The sequence below is a fragment of the Ranitomeya variabilis genome, chromosome 4 (genome assembly GCF_051348905.1).
Source record: "Ranitomeya variabilis isolate aRanVar5 chromosome 4, aRanVar5.hap1, whole genome shotgun sequence".
In the NCBI taxonomy this organism is placed as follows: domain Eukaryota; kingdom Metazoa; phylum Chordata; class Amphibia; order Anura; family Dendrobatidae; genus Ranitomeya; species Ranitomeya variabilis.
The window spans coordinates 114,457,598-114,473,383 of NC_135235.1; the positions used below are offsets into that span (position 1 = coordinate 114,457,598).

At 42.2% G+C, this 15,786-nt stretch overlaps 1 protein-coding gene across 2 annotated transcripts in view; it reads right to left on the reverse strand.

The window, feature by feature from the left end:
* Window positions 1–7,174: 7,174 nt before the first annotated feature.
* The window catches only part of LRRC20 (leucine rich repeat containing 20), an 831,027-nt gene continuing 822,415 nt past the window's right edge, over window positions 7,175–15,786 (reverse strand). Inside the window, exon 5 of one of the 2 annotated variants that reach the window (XM_077259152.1) lies at window positions 7,175–7,500. In XM_077259152.1, the coding sequence (XP_077115267.1) occupies window positions 7,382–7,500 (119 nt within the window). In that variant the 3' untranslated portion in view covers window positions 7,175–7,381. The remainder of the gene's footprint in view (window positions 7,501–15,786) is intronic. The other variant, XM_077259153.1, reaches the window with a different exon arrangement.

Below are 15,786 nucleotides of genomic sequence, written 5' to 3' on the forward strand. Positions count from 1 at the left end.
GACTAATGGACAGACGGAGCGAACCAATCAGACTTTGGAGGCTTATTTGAGGTGTTTTGTCTCTGCTGATCAGGACGATTGGGTGACATTCTTGCCGTTGGCTGAGTTTGCCCTTAATAATCGGGCTAGTTCCGCCACCTTGGTTTCGCCTTTTTTCTGCAACTCTGGTTTCCATCCTCGCTTTTCTTTGGGTCATGTGGAGCCTTCTGACTGTCCTGGGGTGGATTCTGTGGTGGATAGGTTGCAGCAGATCTGGAATCATGTGGTGGACAACTTGAAGTTGTCACAGGAGAAGGCTCAGCGCTTTGCCAACCGCCGCCGCGGTGTGGGTCCCCGACTACGCGTTGGGGATTTGGTATGGCTTTCTTCCCGCTTTGTTCCTATGAAGGTCTCCTCTCCCAAATTTAAACCTCGTTTTATTGGGCCTTACAAGATATTGGAAATCCTTAATCCTGTATCTTTTCGTCTGGATCTTCCTGTGTCGTTTGCTATTCACAATGTATTTCATAGGTCCTTGTTGCGGCGGTACATTGTGCCTGTAGTTCCTTCTGCTGAGCCTCCTGCTCCGGTGTTGGTTGAGGGCGAGTTGGAGTACGTGGTGGAGAAGATCTTGGATTCTCGCCTCTCCAGGCGGAGGCTTCAGTACCTGGTCAAGTGGAAGGGCTATGGTCAGGAGGATAATTCCTGGGTGGTCGCCTCTGATGTTCATGCGGCCGATTTAGTTCGTGCCTTTCATGCCGCTCATCCTGATCGCCCTGGTGGTCGTGGTGAGGGTTCGGTGACCCCTCACTAAGGGGGGGGTACTGTTGTGAATTTGCTTTTTGCTCCCTCTAGTGGTTACTAGTTTTTTGACTCTGGTTTTTCTGTCATTCCTTTTATCCGCACCTGGGTCGTTAGTTAGGGGTGTTGCTATATAAGGTCCCTGGACCTTCAGTTCAATGCCTGGCAACGTAGTTATCAGAGCTAGTCTGCTGTGCTCTTGTCTACTGATCCTGGTTCCAGTTATATCAGCTAAGTCTGCCTTTTGCTTTTTGCTATTTGTTTTGGTTTTGTATTTTTGTCCAGCTTGTTCCCAAACTATATCCTGACCTTTGCTGGAAGCTCTAGGGGGGCTGGTGTTCTCCCCCCGGACCGTTGGACGGTTCGGGGGTTCTTGAATTTCCAGTGTGGATTTTGATAGGGTTTTTGTTGACCATATAAGTTACCTTTCTTTATTCTGCTATCAGTAAGCGGGCCTCTCTGTGCTAAACCTGGTTCATTTCTGTGTTTGTCATTTCCTCTTACCTCACCGTCATTATTTGTGGGGGGCTTCTATCCAGCTTTGGGGTCCCCTTCTCTGGAGGCAAGAAAGGTCTTTGTTTTCCTCTACTAGGGGTAGCTAGATTCTCCGGCTGGCGCGTGTCATCTAGAATCAACGTAGGAATGATCCCCGGCTACTTCTAGTGTTGGCGTTAGGAGTAGATATATGGTCAACCCAGTTACCACTGCCCTATGAGCTGGATTTTTGTATTCTGCAGACTTCCACGTTCCTCTGAGACCCTCGCCATTGGGGTCATAACAATGCTCATAGTGACACAATATTGAGAAATGTTTGTTTATTCACTTCACAAAGAGTTCTAAGCCTCTATATGTTTGCTATTTGTCATTGTATAACATTAAGGTTTACTGAAACTCTGCCTGTTGTGGTTTGATCTAAATCCTTGTGGCTTTTATATTCTAGGGGTTTATGGCCCCTCATCTGATGACTCCATGATATCTCAGTTTCATACAACCTTGAAAGCTGGCTACTTGAAGGGCTGGGTGAAACTAGAGTTACTACAAAGTGTAAATCACTATATAAGACCAGAGAAACATGACTAAGAGAGATGCCAAAACTGGGGTACCTGTACATGTACAGTGTGCTCATACCTGCATAATTAGCCCATCTAGTCTAGGTAATCTCCCAGGGGTTCTCTGTCTTGGTGTTGCTTCTCTGATATTCCAGCTTAAAAGCCTCTTGTTGATTATGTAAGTATACTGTATGTAGTTAATCTTTATATATACGTAATCATTATATGCATTTAATCCTTATATGTACTTATTAACCTTTGTATGTTAAGTACATATACAAAAGTGTACGCACTCATACTATTTAATCATACTATTCCTTGAATTTTGTACTTTGCAATAAAATCGAGTTGTATTGCAAGTATTAGTCTTCTTTAAAGCCATATCTGAGCCTTTGTGTTAATAACATGGCAAATAAAATTGCCAAATTCTCCTGTGAATAATTCTGCAAAGAGAGAACCATCATCCCATTAAAAAATACAAGTGGATTTTAATGGGCCCATCCAGTATGTGGGTTCAAAGGCGTAATGGGGTGCATATGACTGACTATGCAGCAGGGCTGGCCTTGCTGCCAATGTGTAAACAAAGCAATACGGGAGTGCAAAATGAATATTGTGAAGTGGATTTTCATGGGCCCATCCAGTATGTGGGTTCCAAGGCATAATGGGGTGCATATGACTGACTATGCAGCAGGGCTGGCCTTGCTTACAATGTGTAAAACAAAGGAGTACGGGAGTACAAAATGCATATTGTGAAGTGGATTTTCATGGGCCCATCCAGTATGTGGGTTACAAGGCATAATGGGGTGCATATGACTATGCAGCAGGCCTGGCTTTGCTGCCAATGTGTAAAACAAAGGAGTACGGAGTACAAAATGCATATTGTGAAGTGGATTTTCATGGGCCCATTCAGTATGTGGGTTCCAAGGCGTAATAGGGTGCATATGACTGACTATGCAGCAGGGCTGGCCTTGCTGCCAATGTGGAAAACAAAGGAGTACGGGAGAACAAAATTAATATTGTGAAGTGGATTTGCATGGGCCCATCCAGTATGTGGGTTCCAAGGCATAATGGGGTGCATATGACTGACTATGCAGCAGGGCTGGCCTTGCTTACAATGTGTAAAACAAAGGAGTACAGGAGTACAAAATGCATATTGTGAAGTGGATTTTCATGGGCCCATCCAGTATGTGGGTTACAAGGCGTAATGGGGTGCATATGACTATGCAGCAGGCCTGGCTTTGCTGCCAAAGTGTAAAACAAAGGAGTACGGAGTACAAAATGCATATTGTGAAGTGGATTTTCATGGGCCCATTCAGTATGTGGGTTCCAAGGCGTAATAGGGTGCATATGACTGACTATGCAGCAGGGCTGGCCTTGCTGCCAATGTGTAAAACAAAGGAGTACGGGAGTACAAAATGAATATTGTGAAGTGGATTTGCATGGGCCCATTCAATATGTTGGTTCAAAGGCTTATTAGGGTGCATATGAATTGGTAGCAGTGCAGGCCTTGCTTTCAATGCAACATTTTTTCAGGAGGCCCTCCTGGACACCTTATGAAAGGGGTATTGTGGTGCGTCATAATTCTTGGCAGCCAATCCACTCACAGCGTAGGCTACAACAGTTTAGGAGACCCACTGTTTAATAATGGCCTTTTAAGAAGATTAATGCCGCCTGATGCACCAGTAAAAATAGGCTCTGTGACTTTAAGAGTCCCTCCTTCATAATTGAAACAAGATGGGTCTGCTTATTTGTCACACACCACATGGCCAGCTAGGATTGTTAAATGTTACAATGACATTTCCCAGTGAATGCATTTGTAGTGGTTGAAAGCAATGTTAAAGTTGAAAAACGCTTCAAAAACGCTGCGTCTGAACTAAGCCCAAGTGGGGGAGGAAATTTTCAGTCTGGGGTTAATTATTTGGCCTTACAGGCAAGTCATTGACCTGCAAAGGATGTGCCTTAACATATTTCCCAGCAAAATTCGTTTAGGTTTCGTTTTAGTGTTTTTTGTGGCACCAGGAAAAATGGCATGAATCTCGGAAAAAAATTGATTAAAGCTGTGAACTAGGAGTCAGGAATGCTTCCAGGGGCGATCCCCATGATGTTCCTGTGTCAATTGAGCAGTGTTTACATCATTTTCAGATTTTTTTTACCTTACAAGGACCCCCGGATGGGGGTCGCGGTAAAAATACTCGGGTCTCCCATAGACTTACATTGGGCTTGTTGCTCAGGTCGAGTACCCGAGTATTCCAATCTGTTCGACCCGAGCAACGAGTACCCGAGCATTTTAGTGCTTGCTCATCACTAATACTAACCCCTTAGTAGCCCTCAAACTGTTTGATTGCTCCAACACTGTATGATGGCCCCAACACTGTACAAAGCACCCACATTAGCTTCCACACTGTATGATGTCCACCTCACTGTAATCCCCACTGTATGATGGTCCCCTAAATAGCTTTCATATAGTATAATGCACCCCATAGTCCTCCATATTGTATACTGCACTCCTCATAGGCCTCTATACAGTATAATGCACTTTCCATAGTCCTCCATATACTATACAGCACTCCTCTTAGACTTCTACATAGTATAATGCACTCTCCATAGGCCGCTATATACAATATAATGCACACCACATAGTATAATGCACTCCTCTTAGGCTTCTACATAGTATAATGCACTCTCCATAGGCCACTATATACAATATAATGCACACCACATAGTATAATGCACTCCCCATAGGCCTCTATAATATAATGGACTCCCCATAGACCTCCATATATTATAATGCACTCCCAATAGGCCTCTATATATTATAATACACCCTATAGGCCTCTATATAGTATAATGAACTCCACATAGGCTTCAATATAGTATAATGTACTCACCGTGGGCCTTTACTCCCCATAGGACTCTATAGTGATGTAATTGCGCCCACTGTCAGTGTGTGTATCAGTGACGTCAGAAGCAAAGGTGGAATGATGGAAGGGGGGCACTCCCTCTCTCAACATTGCTTACAACTGTACCAGCATCCAGCGGATACAGTTGAACTTTTGATGATAGGCGTGGGCCCGGTGATAGGCCCCCACTGCTCACGGTCCCCATAGTGGTTATGTCGCAGTGTAGGGAAATCAATCCCTGATCTGCTGCAGTGCCACAGACTTTAGCTGCATGAGCACATTGCGCACACCTATACAGTTAACAGTAGCATAGCTCTGGGTGGGCCCCTCAGAGGGCAGGTCCTGGGGTGACTGGCCCCTCTGGCCACTCGGTAGATACACCACTGTATGCATATCGAGATCCAATAACCTGGAAACTGGAGCCTGATTTTGGTATTATATTTGTGCCTTTCAGGAACCATAAGGAGCACTTATAAGCACTTTTGACATAATAAGGATGTCACACATTCTCTGGTACTAGGGAAAAACACCAGCATAGAGAGCTGACCTTAGTACGCATGAAGTATATGCGTACCTATCCATGATGTAGGCAGGACAAAGACTGAAATCAAAGTCATAAGTCACATGTGTAGTTGGATATTTGTGAAAATCACATACAGTGGGGCAAAAAAGTATTTAGTCAGTCAGCAATAGTGCAAGTTCCACCACTTAAAAAGATGAGAGGCGTCTGTAATTTACATCATAGGTAGACCTCAATTATGGGAGACAAACTGAGAAAAAAAATCCAGAAAATCACATTGTCTGTTTTTTTATCATTTTATTTGCATATTATGGTGGAAAATAAGTATTTGGTCAGAAACAAAATTTCATCTCAATACTTTGTAATATATCCTTTGTTGGCAATGACAGAGGTCAAACGTTTTCTGTAAGTCTTCACAAGGTTGCCACACACTGTTGTTGGTATGTTGGCCCATTCCTCCATGCAGATCTCCTCTAGAGCAGTGATGTTTTTGGCTTTTCGCTTGGCAACACGGACTTTCAACTCCCTCCAAAGGTTTTCTATAGGGTTGAGATCTGGAGACTGGCTAGGCCACTCCAGGACCTTGAAATGCTTCTTACAAAGCCACTCCTTCGTTGCCCTGGCGGTGTGCTTTGGATCATTGTCATGTTGAAAGACCCAGCCACGTTTCATCTTCAATGCCCTTGCTGATGGAAGGAGGTTTGCACTCAAAATCTCACGATACATGGCCCCATTCATTCTTTCATGTACCCGGATCAGTCGTCCTGGCCCCTTTGCAGAGAAACAGCCCCAAAGCATGATGTTTCCACCACCATGCTTTACAGTAGGTATGGTGTTTGATGGATGCAACTCAGTATTCTTTTTCCTCCAAACACGACAAGTTGTGTTTCTACCAAACAGTTCCAGTTTGGTTTCATCAGACCATAGGACATTCTCCCAAAACTCCTCTGGATCATCCAAATGCTCTCTAGCAAACTTCAGACGGGCCCGGACATGTACTGGCTTAAGCAGTGGGACACGTCTGGCACTGCAGGATCTGAGTCCATGGTGGCGTAGTGTGTTACTTATGGTAGGCCTTGTTACATTGGTCCCAGCTCTCTGCAGTTCATTCACTAGGTCCCCCCGCGTGGTTCTGGGATTTTTGCTCACCGTTCTTGTGATCATTCTGACCCCACGGGGTGGGATTTTGCGTGGAGCCCCAGATCGAGGGAGATTATCAGTGGTCTTGAATGTCTTCCATTTTCTAATTATTGCTCCCACTGTTGATTTCTTCACTCCAAGCTGGTTGGCTATTGCAGATTCAGTCTTCCCAGCCTGGTGCAGGGCTACAATTTTGTTTCTGGTGTCCTTTGACAGCTCTTTGGTCTTCACCATAGTGGAGTTTGGAGTCAGACTGTTTTAGGGTGTGCACAGGTGTCTTTTTATACTGATAACAAGTTTAAACAGGTGCCATTACTACTGGTAATGAGTGGAGGAAAGAGGAGACTCTTAAAGAAGAAGTTACAGGTCTTTGAGAGCCAGAAATCTTGATTGTTTGTTTCTGACCAAATACTTATTTTCCACCATAATATGCAAATAAAATGATAAAAAAACAGACAATGTGATTTTCTGGATTTTTTTTTCTCAGTTTGTCTCCCATAGTTGAGGTCTACCTATGATGTAAATTACAGACGCCTCTCATCTTTTTAAGTGGTGGAACTTGCACTATTGCTGACTGACTAAATACTTTTTTGCCCCACTGTAGATGCATGACTATATACAGTAGTTCTATATACTTCTAACACAGCTGCAAGAATGCTTTTAAGAAGGTAAAACTTTACTACAAATTTTCTGCTGCTGCCCAGGAAGGAAGGTATCTGTTCTCCTGGACTCAAGCAGGAGAGTTTTATCTACAATATTAAAAAAAAGGAAGACACATCAAACAATTTTTGTAATGCTTTTGTTAAAGCAGTTATTTAATCAAAACAACCCATATATCCGATCAGCAATCTTGAGGAGAAAGCGCACCCATAATTTAAAATGATTGATTTAGCAATTTCACATAGGTTTTCTGTTAAGAAGGGATATTTCGGCAGAGCTGCAGACTGGAAGGCATGAATCCAGGGTGAGGCCAATATCCCATCTTCTGTACTTTACAGAAGCAGTTCAAATTTAATGCCGCAAAGGTTTAAGGCATCTTTATTTATTGGGTTAAGCTTGAGGTTCACACTTGATAGTCTTGGCAAACACTTCAAAGTCTCAATAGGAATATCTAGAAAACAGAAACAGAGAAAATAATCAAATGTGTATTTATACGGATAACAGTACATTCATTTGAACTTTTTTTTACAATTAACAACAGTAAGATCATGTTCTAAAGTTACCTTTTTTGTTTCAGAGCATCAGCTAACGAGAATATTAAGCCATTATTAATTATTAATACTGAGAAACATAAAAAATGAATGGAACACCTTATGAGTCAGTTCAATGTCCCAAACCAAACACGCAAGTTTTAATATAATCTTTTGAGTATATAATCCGTAATTAGACAGACATCTGATAATTTCCCAGTGCATAAACAGCATGTGGGCCCCCTTTCATCAGCATATTTGAAAATTACGTTTTCAGTTATATATGTGTGTTAATTCTCTATAAAACAGACAAAACAACTCTAGGTAATCTATGTTATTAAATGGGCTAATGTGAACATCTCCTGTGATCTATGGCAGTTCAGGTATTTATGATGTGATGATTTATAATCTATGATTAAGAGCATCTCTGTCATGCTCAAAACCATCAGAACCATCTGAAAAAGCGCCTTTCTGTAACCCGTTTTGTCACACTGTGATTCTCTTATCTTGGAAGAATAAACTGAAGTTTCTCTCTACATTTGGAATGCTGGATTTTACTATTTCTTTGCCGTTTCCTGCAGCCTAATGTGCTTTCACATTGCATTTATGCACCCGTTCAGTGGCCCCGTCGGGGGTTTACGTCTGAACCACCTGCAAAACGAGATTAAGACATGTGCACCAATGGGCCATAGACTATAATGGTGCCGGCAGAGCAAACATGCACTCTGACATGCATCATTTTCAGGAGTGTATGCCTACTGGAGGCAGACACTCAAACGCAGTTTGGTCTTCATGAATAGGTTAAGAGGATAAATACTTTGATGAGGGTGCTTCTTTAAGATCAGAGTAGCTCCCTACCAAAACACACTTGGAAGAAAAGAAAAGCAAAACATGGTCACTATTGACCCGGTGACAGGTGTTTTTAACCCATTAGTGTCCAATGTCGGATATATCTGCCATGGGACACCCACCCTGTTTGGTGCAGGCTCATTGTCGGAGCCCTCACCGTTTCCGGCACATGACAGCTAATCTGATCAGCTGTCTTGTGCCCCTAACAGCCACGGGTGGAATCACAATCCACCTGCGGCTGTTAACATGTTAAATATCACTGTCAATCTCTGACGGCGGCATTTAACATGGACATGCAGGAAGCGTGCCACTAACCATGCCCATCGGCACCTGTGTCACATGATCACGGGTCGCCAATGGTTTGGCATGACAACCTGGGGTCTCCATGAGACCCCTGCGGTTGTCATTGCCAGATCGCTATGCCCAGTGGTCGGCACTCATAGCAAGTGAGCATTTCTGCTACATAGAGCAGGGCTGCAGCCCGGATGATCACAGTCATGGAGACTATTGAAGCCAGTAAAATGTTTTAAAATGTAAAAATATATAAAAGTTCAATTCACTCCCCATTTGCCCAATTCAAAATAAAACAATTTAAAAAAATAAAAATTGGTAATACCTACATAAGAATCCTGGAGTCAGTAGTGCCACATGAACGTGAGGGGACGCTCATGTGGCATTACTGACTCCAGGATTCTTATGTAAGTATTACTGAATTACCATGTTATCACCCAGTCTGGGAGTTTACATACGGAAAGTAACTATTTATAGAAAATCTACCATGGATTCTAATTTTCAGCACTATTCTCATAATAGAGCGCATAAACATAGCACTTGCCTATATCCACAAAAACTATTTCTGCTAGATAACTGATTTTCATGTCTGCATTGAATACTAGTACCAGTTTATTTTCACTTTAACCCTTTATGACATCCGATGTACTATCCTATCCATGTGCCCTGGGCCCGTCTGACCATGGACAGGATAGTACATCATGAGCCATCAGTCGCACTCATGGGGGGAGCGCGGCTGATCGCGGCCGGGTGTCAGCTGATTCTCACAGCTGACACCAGGCACTAAGTGCCAGGATCGGTTACGAACTGCTCCCAGCACTTTAGCCTCTGAAACCCTGCTATCAAATATGATTGCAGACGACATCCGTGTCTCCAGACCTGAGAGACTTCCCATCATGCGCAGTGATGACCAGGAAGCCTCTCAGGTCAGTGTAATAGAAGCTGCAGCACTGATAACTTCTATAGCATGCAGATCTGCAATCTATAGAACCCGTAGAATGTAAGTCCGCAAGGACAGGGTCCTCTCCCCTCTGTACCAGTCTATCATCATAAATTTGTGTACTGTAAATGATATCTATAACCCTGTATGCAACCCTTTTCTGATGTACAGCACCATGGAATTAATGGTGCTATATAAATAAATAAATAATAATAATAATAATAATAATAATAATAGAAGCGATCAGCCTGCACAAAATGAGAGCCCCATAGTGGGACACAATGTAAAAGCTGGAATGAAATTAAAAAAATAATAATAATTTTAAAAATATAAAAAATAATAATAATAACAAAATCAATATGTATTTGATCACTAAATAAATATTTGAATGAAAGAAAAATCTAAACAATAAGAGTACACGTATTTGGTATCGCCGCATCTCTAATGACCCAACCTATAACCCCTTTAGTGAACCCTATAAAAAAAACAAGGCAAAAACAATGCTTTATCATCATACCGCCGAACAAAAAGTGGAATAACATGCGATCAAAAAGACGGATATAAATAAACATGGTACCGCTGAAAACGGAATCTTGTCCCACAAAAAAACGAGCCACTGGACAGCGTAACCAGCAAAAAAATAAAAAAGTTATAGCTGTCAGAATAAAGCGATGCAAAGCCAATTATTTTTTCTATAAAATAGTTTTTATTATATAAAAGTGCCAAAACATAAAAAATAATATAAATGAGATATAGCTGCAATCGTACTGACTCGAAGAATAAAACTGCCTTTATCAATTTTACTAAAAGCGGAATGGTGTAAACGCCTCTCCCTCAAAAGAAATTCATGAATTGCTGGTTTTTGCTCATTCTGACTCCCAAAAATCGAAATTAAAAGAGATAAAAAAGTCATGTTCCTGAAAATGGTACCAATAAAAACGTCAACTCTTCCCACAAAAAACAGGACCTCACATGACTCTGTGGGCCAAAATATGGAAAAATTATAGCTCTCAAAATGTGGTGATGCAAAAACTATTTTTTTGCAATAAAAAGCGTCTTTTAGTGTGTGACAGCTGCCAAACATAAAAACCCACTTAAAATAGTAAATAAATCCCAACTTTATCACCCCCTTAGTTAGGGAAAAAAAACAATATAAAAAAGTATTAATTTCAATTTTCCCATTAGGGTTAGGGCTAAAGTTAGGGTTGGGGCTAAAGTTAGGGTTAAGGTTGGGGCTAGAGTTGGGGTTGGGGTTTGGATTAGGGTTGGTATTAGGGTTAAGTTTGGGATTAGGGTTAGGTTTGGGATTATGGTAAGGGTTGGGATTACGGTTAGGAGTGTGTTGGGGTTAGGGTTGGAGTTAGAATTGGGGGTTTCTACTGTTTAGGAACATCAGGGGCTCTCCAAACACAACATGGTGTCTGATCTCAATTCCAGCCAATTCTGCGTTGAAAAAGTCAAATGGTGCTCCTTCCCTTCCGAGATCTGCCATGTGCCAAAACAGTGGTTTACCCCCACATATGGGGTACCAGCATAATCAAGACAAATAGTACAATAACTTTTGCGGTCCAATTTCTCCTGTTACCCTTGGGAAAATAAAAAATTTGGGCGAAAAGATTACTTTGTAGAAAAAATATGATCTTTTATGTTCATGGCTCTACGTTATAAACTTCTGTGAAGCAGTTAGGGGTTCAAAGTGCTCACCACACAAGGTGCTGGAATCATTCTGTGCAGGTGTTTAAATTATCACCTGTGCAATACAAGGAAATCCTGAAAACATGACCTGTTGGCGGCCCTCGAGGAATGCAGTTTGACACCTCTGGTCTTTACCATAATGAGGCAGAAATTGTGGGATCTTATTTGCAGCCTACAGAATTCATCTATTGCCTGAGTATGTAAAACAAGAGTTGCACAGAGATAGTTGTTGTGAGCCATGGAGATTGCAGTATTTTATTGCAATATGATTGTCCATTAGGTTATGTTACCATGATTGCAATATGACTATTGGAAAAAAAATCCTATAATGTTGGATTTTCGGAAGCAAGTCAACAATGTCATTGACCAAATCAGTTTCAATGTACTGTAAGTCACCTCCAAACAATATGACATTTTTTCGCCATGTATCCCTAAAAAGCTAAAACCCATGCACAAAGACAGCATCAAAGAAATATTCCAAAAAATGTGGGATAAAAAGCATGTAGGTAAGCACAAGTGTAAAAAACATACAGTATTAGAGTTGTGCATACTTTAGGCAGCACATTTTATCCATGAGGAATTTATTCTGGCAACTAGTGAAAGATCTTTTCATATTCTTCTTTATTACATTGCATTTTTTAGGATACACTTTTGAATCATAAGAATGTAAAGATAATAGTTTGAATGTTTATTTAACATTATCAGCTTGTAATAGAAAACTATTTTATTGTAACCCTACCCAAAACTTATCAACTTTTTAGTAATCAGTTCAGGTGCAGCAGTCACAGAAACCTGAAGCTGGATAGTACCCACCCAACAAGAAAGCTTTAAAACCTTCATAGCTAGAGTTCGTTCCATCCTTCCTGGTCACTTCTTTTAGCTTGACCTGCTTTAGGTAGATATAGAATTGTACCATATTCCTTAAAATGATCCATTTGATTGCATGATGTGAAATATGTGACTTTGAAAAAAGACCACATGCATATCTCATTTTTGCTCTAAATTTAGTGTGTAAACCACCCCAATACAAATGCTAAATGGATCCCATGTCTTGCAAGAAACCAGAAGACCAGAGACAATCTATATATATAATCGTCTAAGGGGCACTTCCATCTGTTTGTCTGTCTATCTGTCTGTCTGTTTGTCATGGAAATCCCACACAGCGACGGGCACAGTCCGGCCGCGAATTCGCCCCTTCCTACTCTCTGTCAGTGCCCCCTTCAGTCAGCGCTCACACAGGGTTAATGGCTGCGTTACACCACGTTATGCCACGGTGTAACGCAGTCCGTTAACGCTGCTATTAACCCTGTGTGATGAACTTTTTACTATTGATGCTGCCTATGCAGCATCAATAGTAAAAAGATCGAATTTTAAAAATAAGAAAAAAAATGAAAAATCATTGTATACTCCCCCTCCGGTGCCTTTCCCCTTATTGTGACGCTCTGGGCCATGCATTGAGGTCTCGCGAGATGATGACGTAGCGGTCTGTTGTGAATTTGCTTTTTGCTCCCTCTAGTGGTTACTAGTTTTTTGACTCTGGTTTTTCTGTCATTCCTTTTATCCGCACCTGGGTCGTTAGTTAGGGGTGTTGCTATATAAGCTCCCTGGACCTTCAGTTCAATGCCTGGCAACGTAGTTATCAGAGCTAGTCTGCTGTGCTCTTGTCTACTGATCCTGGTTCCAGTTATATCAGCTAAGTCTGCCTTTTGTTTTTTGCTATTTGTTTTGGTTTTGTATTTTTGTCCAGCTTGTCCCAAATCTATATCCTGACCTTTGCTGGAAGCTCTAGGGGGCTGGTGTTCTCCCCCCGGACCGTTAGACGGTTCGGGGGTTCTTGAATTTCCAGTGTGGATTTTGATAGGGTTTTTGTTGACCATATAAGTTACCTTTCTTTATTCTGCTATCAGTAAGCGGGCCTCTCTGTGCTAAACCTGGTTCATTTCTGTGTTTGTCATTTCCTCTTACCTCACCGTCATTATTTGTGGGGGGCTTCTATCCAGCTTTGGGGTCCCCTTCTCTGGAGGCAAGAAAGGTCTTTGTTTTCCTCTACTAGGGGTAGCTAGATTCTCCGGCTGGCGCGTGTCATCTAGAATCAACGTAGGAATGATCCCCGGCTACTTCTAGTGTTGGCGTTAGGAGTAGATATATGGTCAACCCAGTTACCACTGCCCTATGAGCTGGATTTTTGTATTCTGCAGACTTCCACGTTCCTCTGAGACCCTCGCCATTGGGGTCATAACACCTGTCACCGTTGGTAATTTGCAACCTAAATTTATTCTGTCTGTAACTTTGATTTGCTCACTGTCATCTTATCCTGTCATGGCGTTTGTAGATTCAGGTGCTGCCCTGAGTCTCATGGATCTCTCATTTGCTAAGCGCTGTGGTTTTACTCTTGAACCATTAGAAAATCCTATTCCTCTTAGGGGTATTGATGCTACACCATTGGCAGCAAATAAACCGCAGTATTGGACACAGGTTACCATGTGCATGACTCCTGAACACCGCGAGGTGATACGTTTCCTGGTTTTACATAAAATGCATGATTTGGTTGTTTTAGGGCTGCCATGGTTACAGACCCATAATCCAGTCCTGGACTGGAAGGCTATGTCAGTCTCAAGTTGGGGCTGTCGTGGTATTCATGGGGATTCCCTGCCTGTGTCTATTGCTTCTTCTACGCCTTCGGAAGTTCCGGAGTATTTGTCTGATTATCAGGATGTCTTCAGTGAGTCTGAGTCCAGTGCACTGCCTCCTCATAGGGACTGTGACTGTGCTATAGATTTGATCCCAGGCAGTAAATTTCCTAAGGGAAGACTGTTTAATCTGTCGGTACCTGAACATACCGCTATGCGTTCATATATCAAGGAGTCTCTGGAGAAAGGACATATTCGTCTGTCTTCTTCCCCTCTTGGTGCGGGATTCTTTTTTGTGGCAAAAAAGGACGGATCTTTGAGACCTTGTATTGATTATCGGCTTTTAAATAAGATCACTGTCAAATTTCAGTATCCTTTACCACTGTTATGACCCCAATGGCGAGGGTCTCAGAGGAACGTGGAAGTCTGCAGAATACAAAAATCCAGCTCATAGGGCAGTGGTAACTGGGTTGACCATATATCTACTCCTAACGCCAACACTAGAAGTAGCCGGGGATCATTCCTACGTTGATTCTAGATGACACGCGCCAGCCGGAGAATCTAGCTACCCCTAGTAGAGGAAAACAAAGACCTTTCTTGCCTCCAGAGAAGGGGACCCCAAAGCTGGATAGAAGCCCCCCACAAATAATGACGGTGAGGTAAGAGGAAATGACAAACACAGAAATGAACCAGGTTTAGCACAGAGAGGCCCGCTTACTGATAGCAGAATAAAGAAAGGTAACTTATATGGTCAACAAAAACCCTATCAAAATCCACACTGGAAATTCAAGAACCCCCGAACCGTCTAACGGTCCGGGGGGAGAACACCAGCCCCCTAGAGCTTCCAGCAAAGGTCAGGATATAGATTTGGGACAAGCTGGACAAAAATACAAAACCAAAACAAATAGCAAAAAACAAAAGGCAGACTTAGCTGATATAACTGGAACCAGGATCAGTAGACAAGAGCACAGCAGACTAGCTCTGATAACTACGTTGCCAGGCATTGAACTGAAGGTCCAGGGAGCTTATATAGCAACACCCCTAACTAACGACCCAGGTGCGGATAAAAGGAATGACAGAAAAACCAGAGTCAAAAAACTAGTAACCACTAGAGGGAGCAAAAAGCAAATTCACAACAGCGGTCCCACGAGACCGCTAAGTCATCTGGACGCCGGAGGGTGAGTATATAACTATTTTTTACTTTCATTCTTTTTTTAAAAAGGATATGGTGCCCACAGTGCTATATACTACGTGGGCAGTGTTATATACTGTGTGGCCTATGTTATATACTGCGTGGGCAGTGTTATATACTACGTGGGCAATTTTATATACTATGTGGGCAATGTTAAATACTACGTGGGCTGTGTTATATACTACGTGGCAGTGTTATATACTACGTGGGCTGTGTTATATACTACGTGGCAGTATTATATACTACGTGGGCAGTGTCATATACTATGTGGGCTGTGCTATATACTACGTGGGCTGTGTTATATACTACGTGGGCTGTGTTATATACTGCGTGGATGCTATATATTACATGGGCTGTGTTATATACTACGTGGGCAGTGTTATATACTACGTGGGCAGTGTTATATACTACGTGGGCAGTGTTATATACTACATGGGCAGTGTTATATACTACGTGGGCTGTGTTATATACTACATGGGCAGTGTTATATACTATGTGGGCAGTGTTATATACTACGTGGCAGTGTTATATACTATGTGGGCAGTGTTATATACTACATGGGAAGTGTTATATACTACGTGGGCTGTGTTATATACTACGTGGGCAGTGT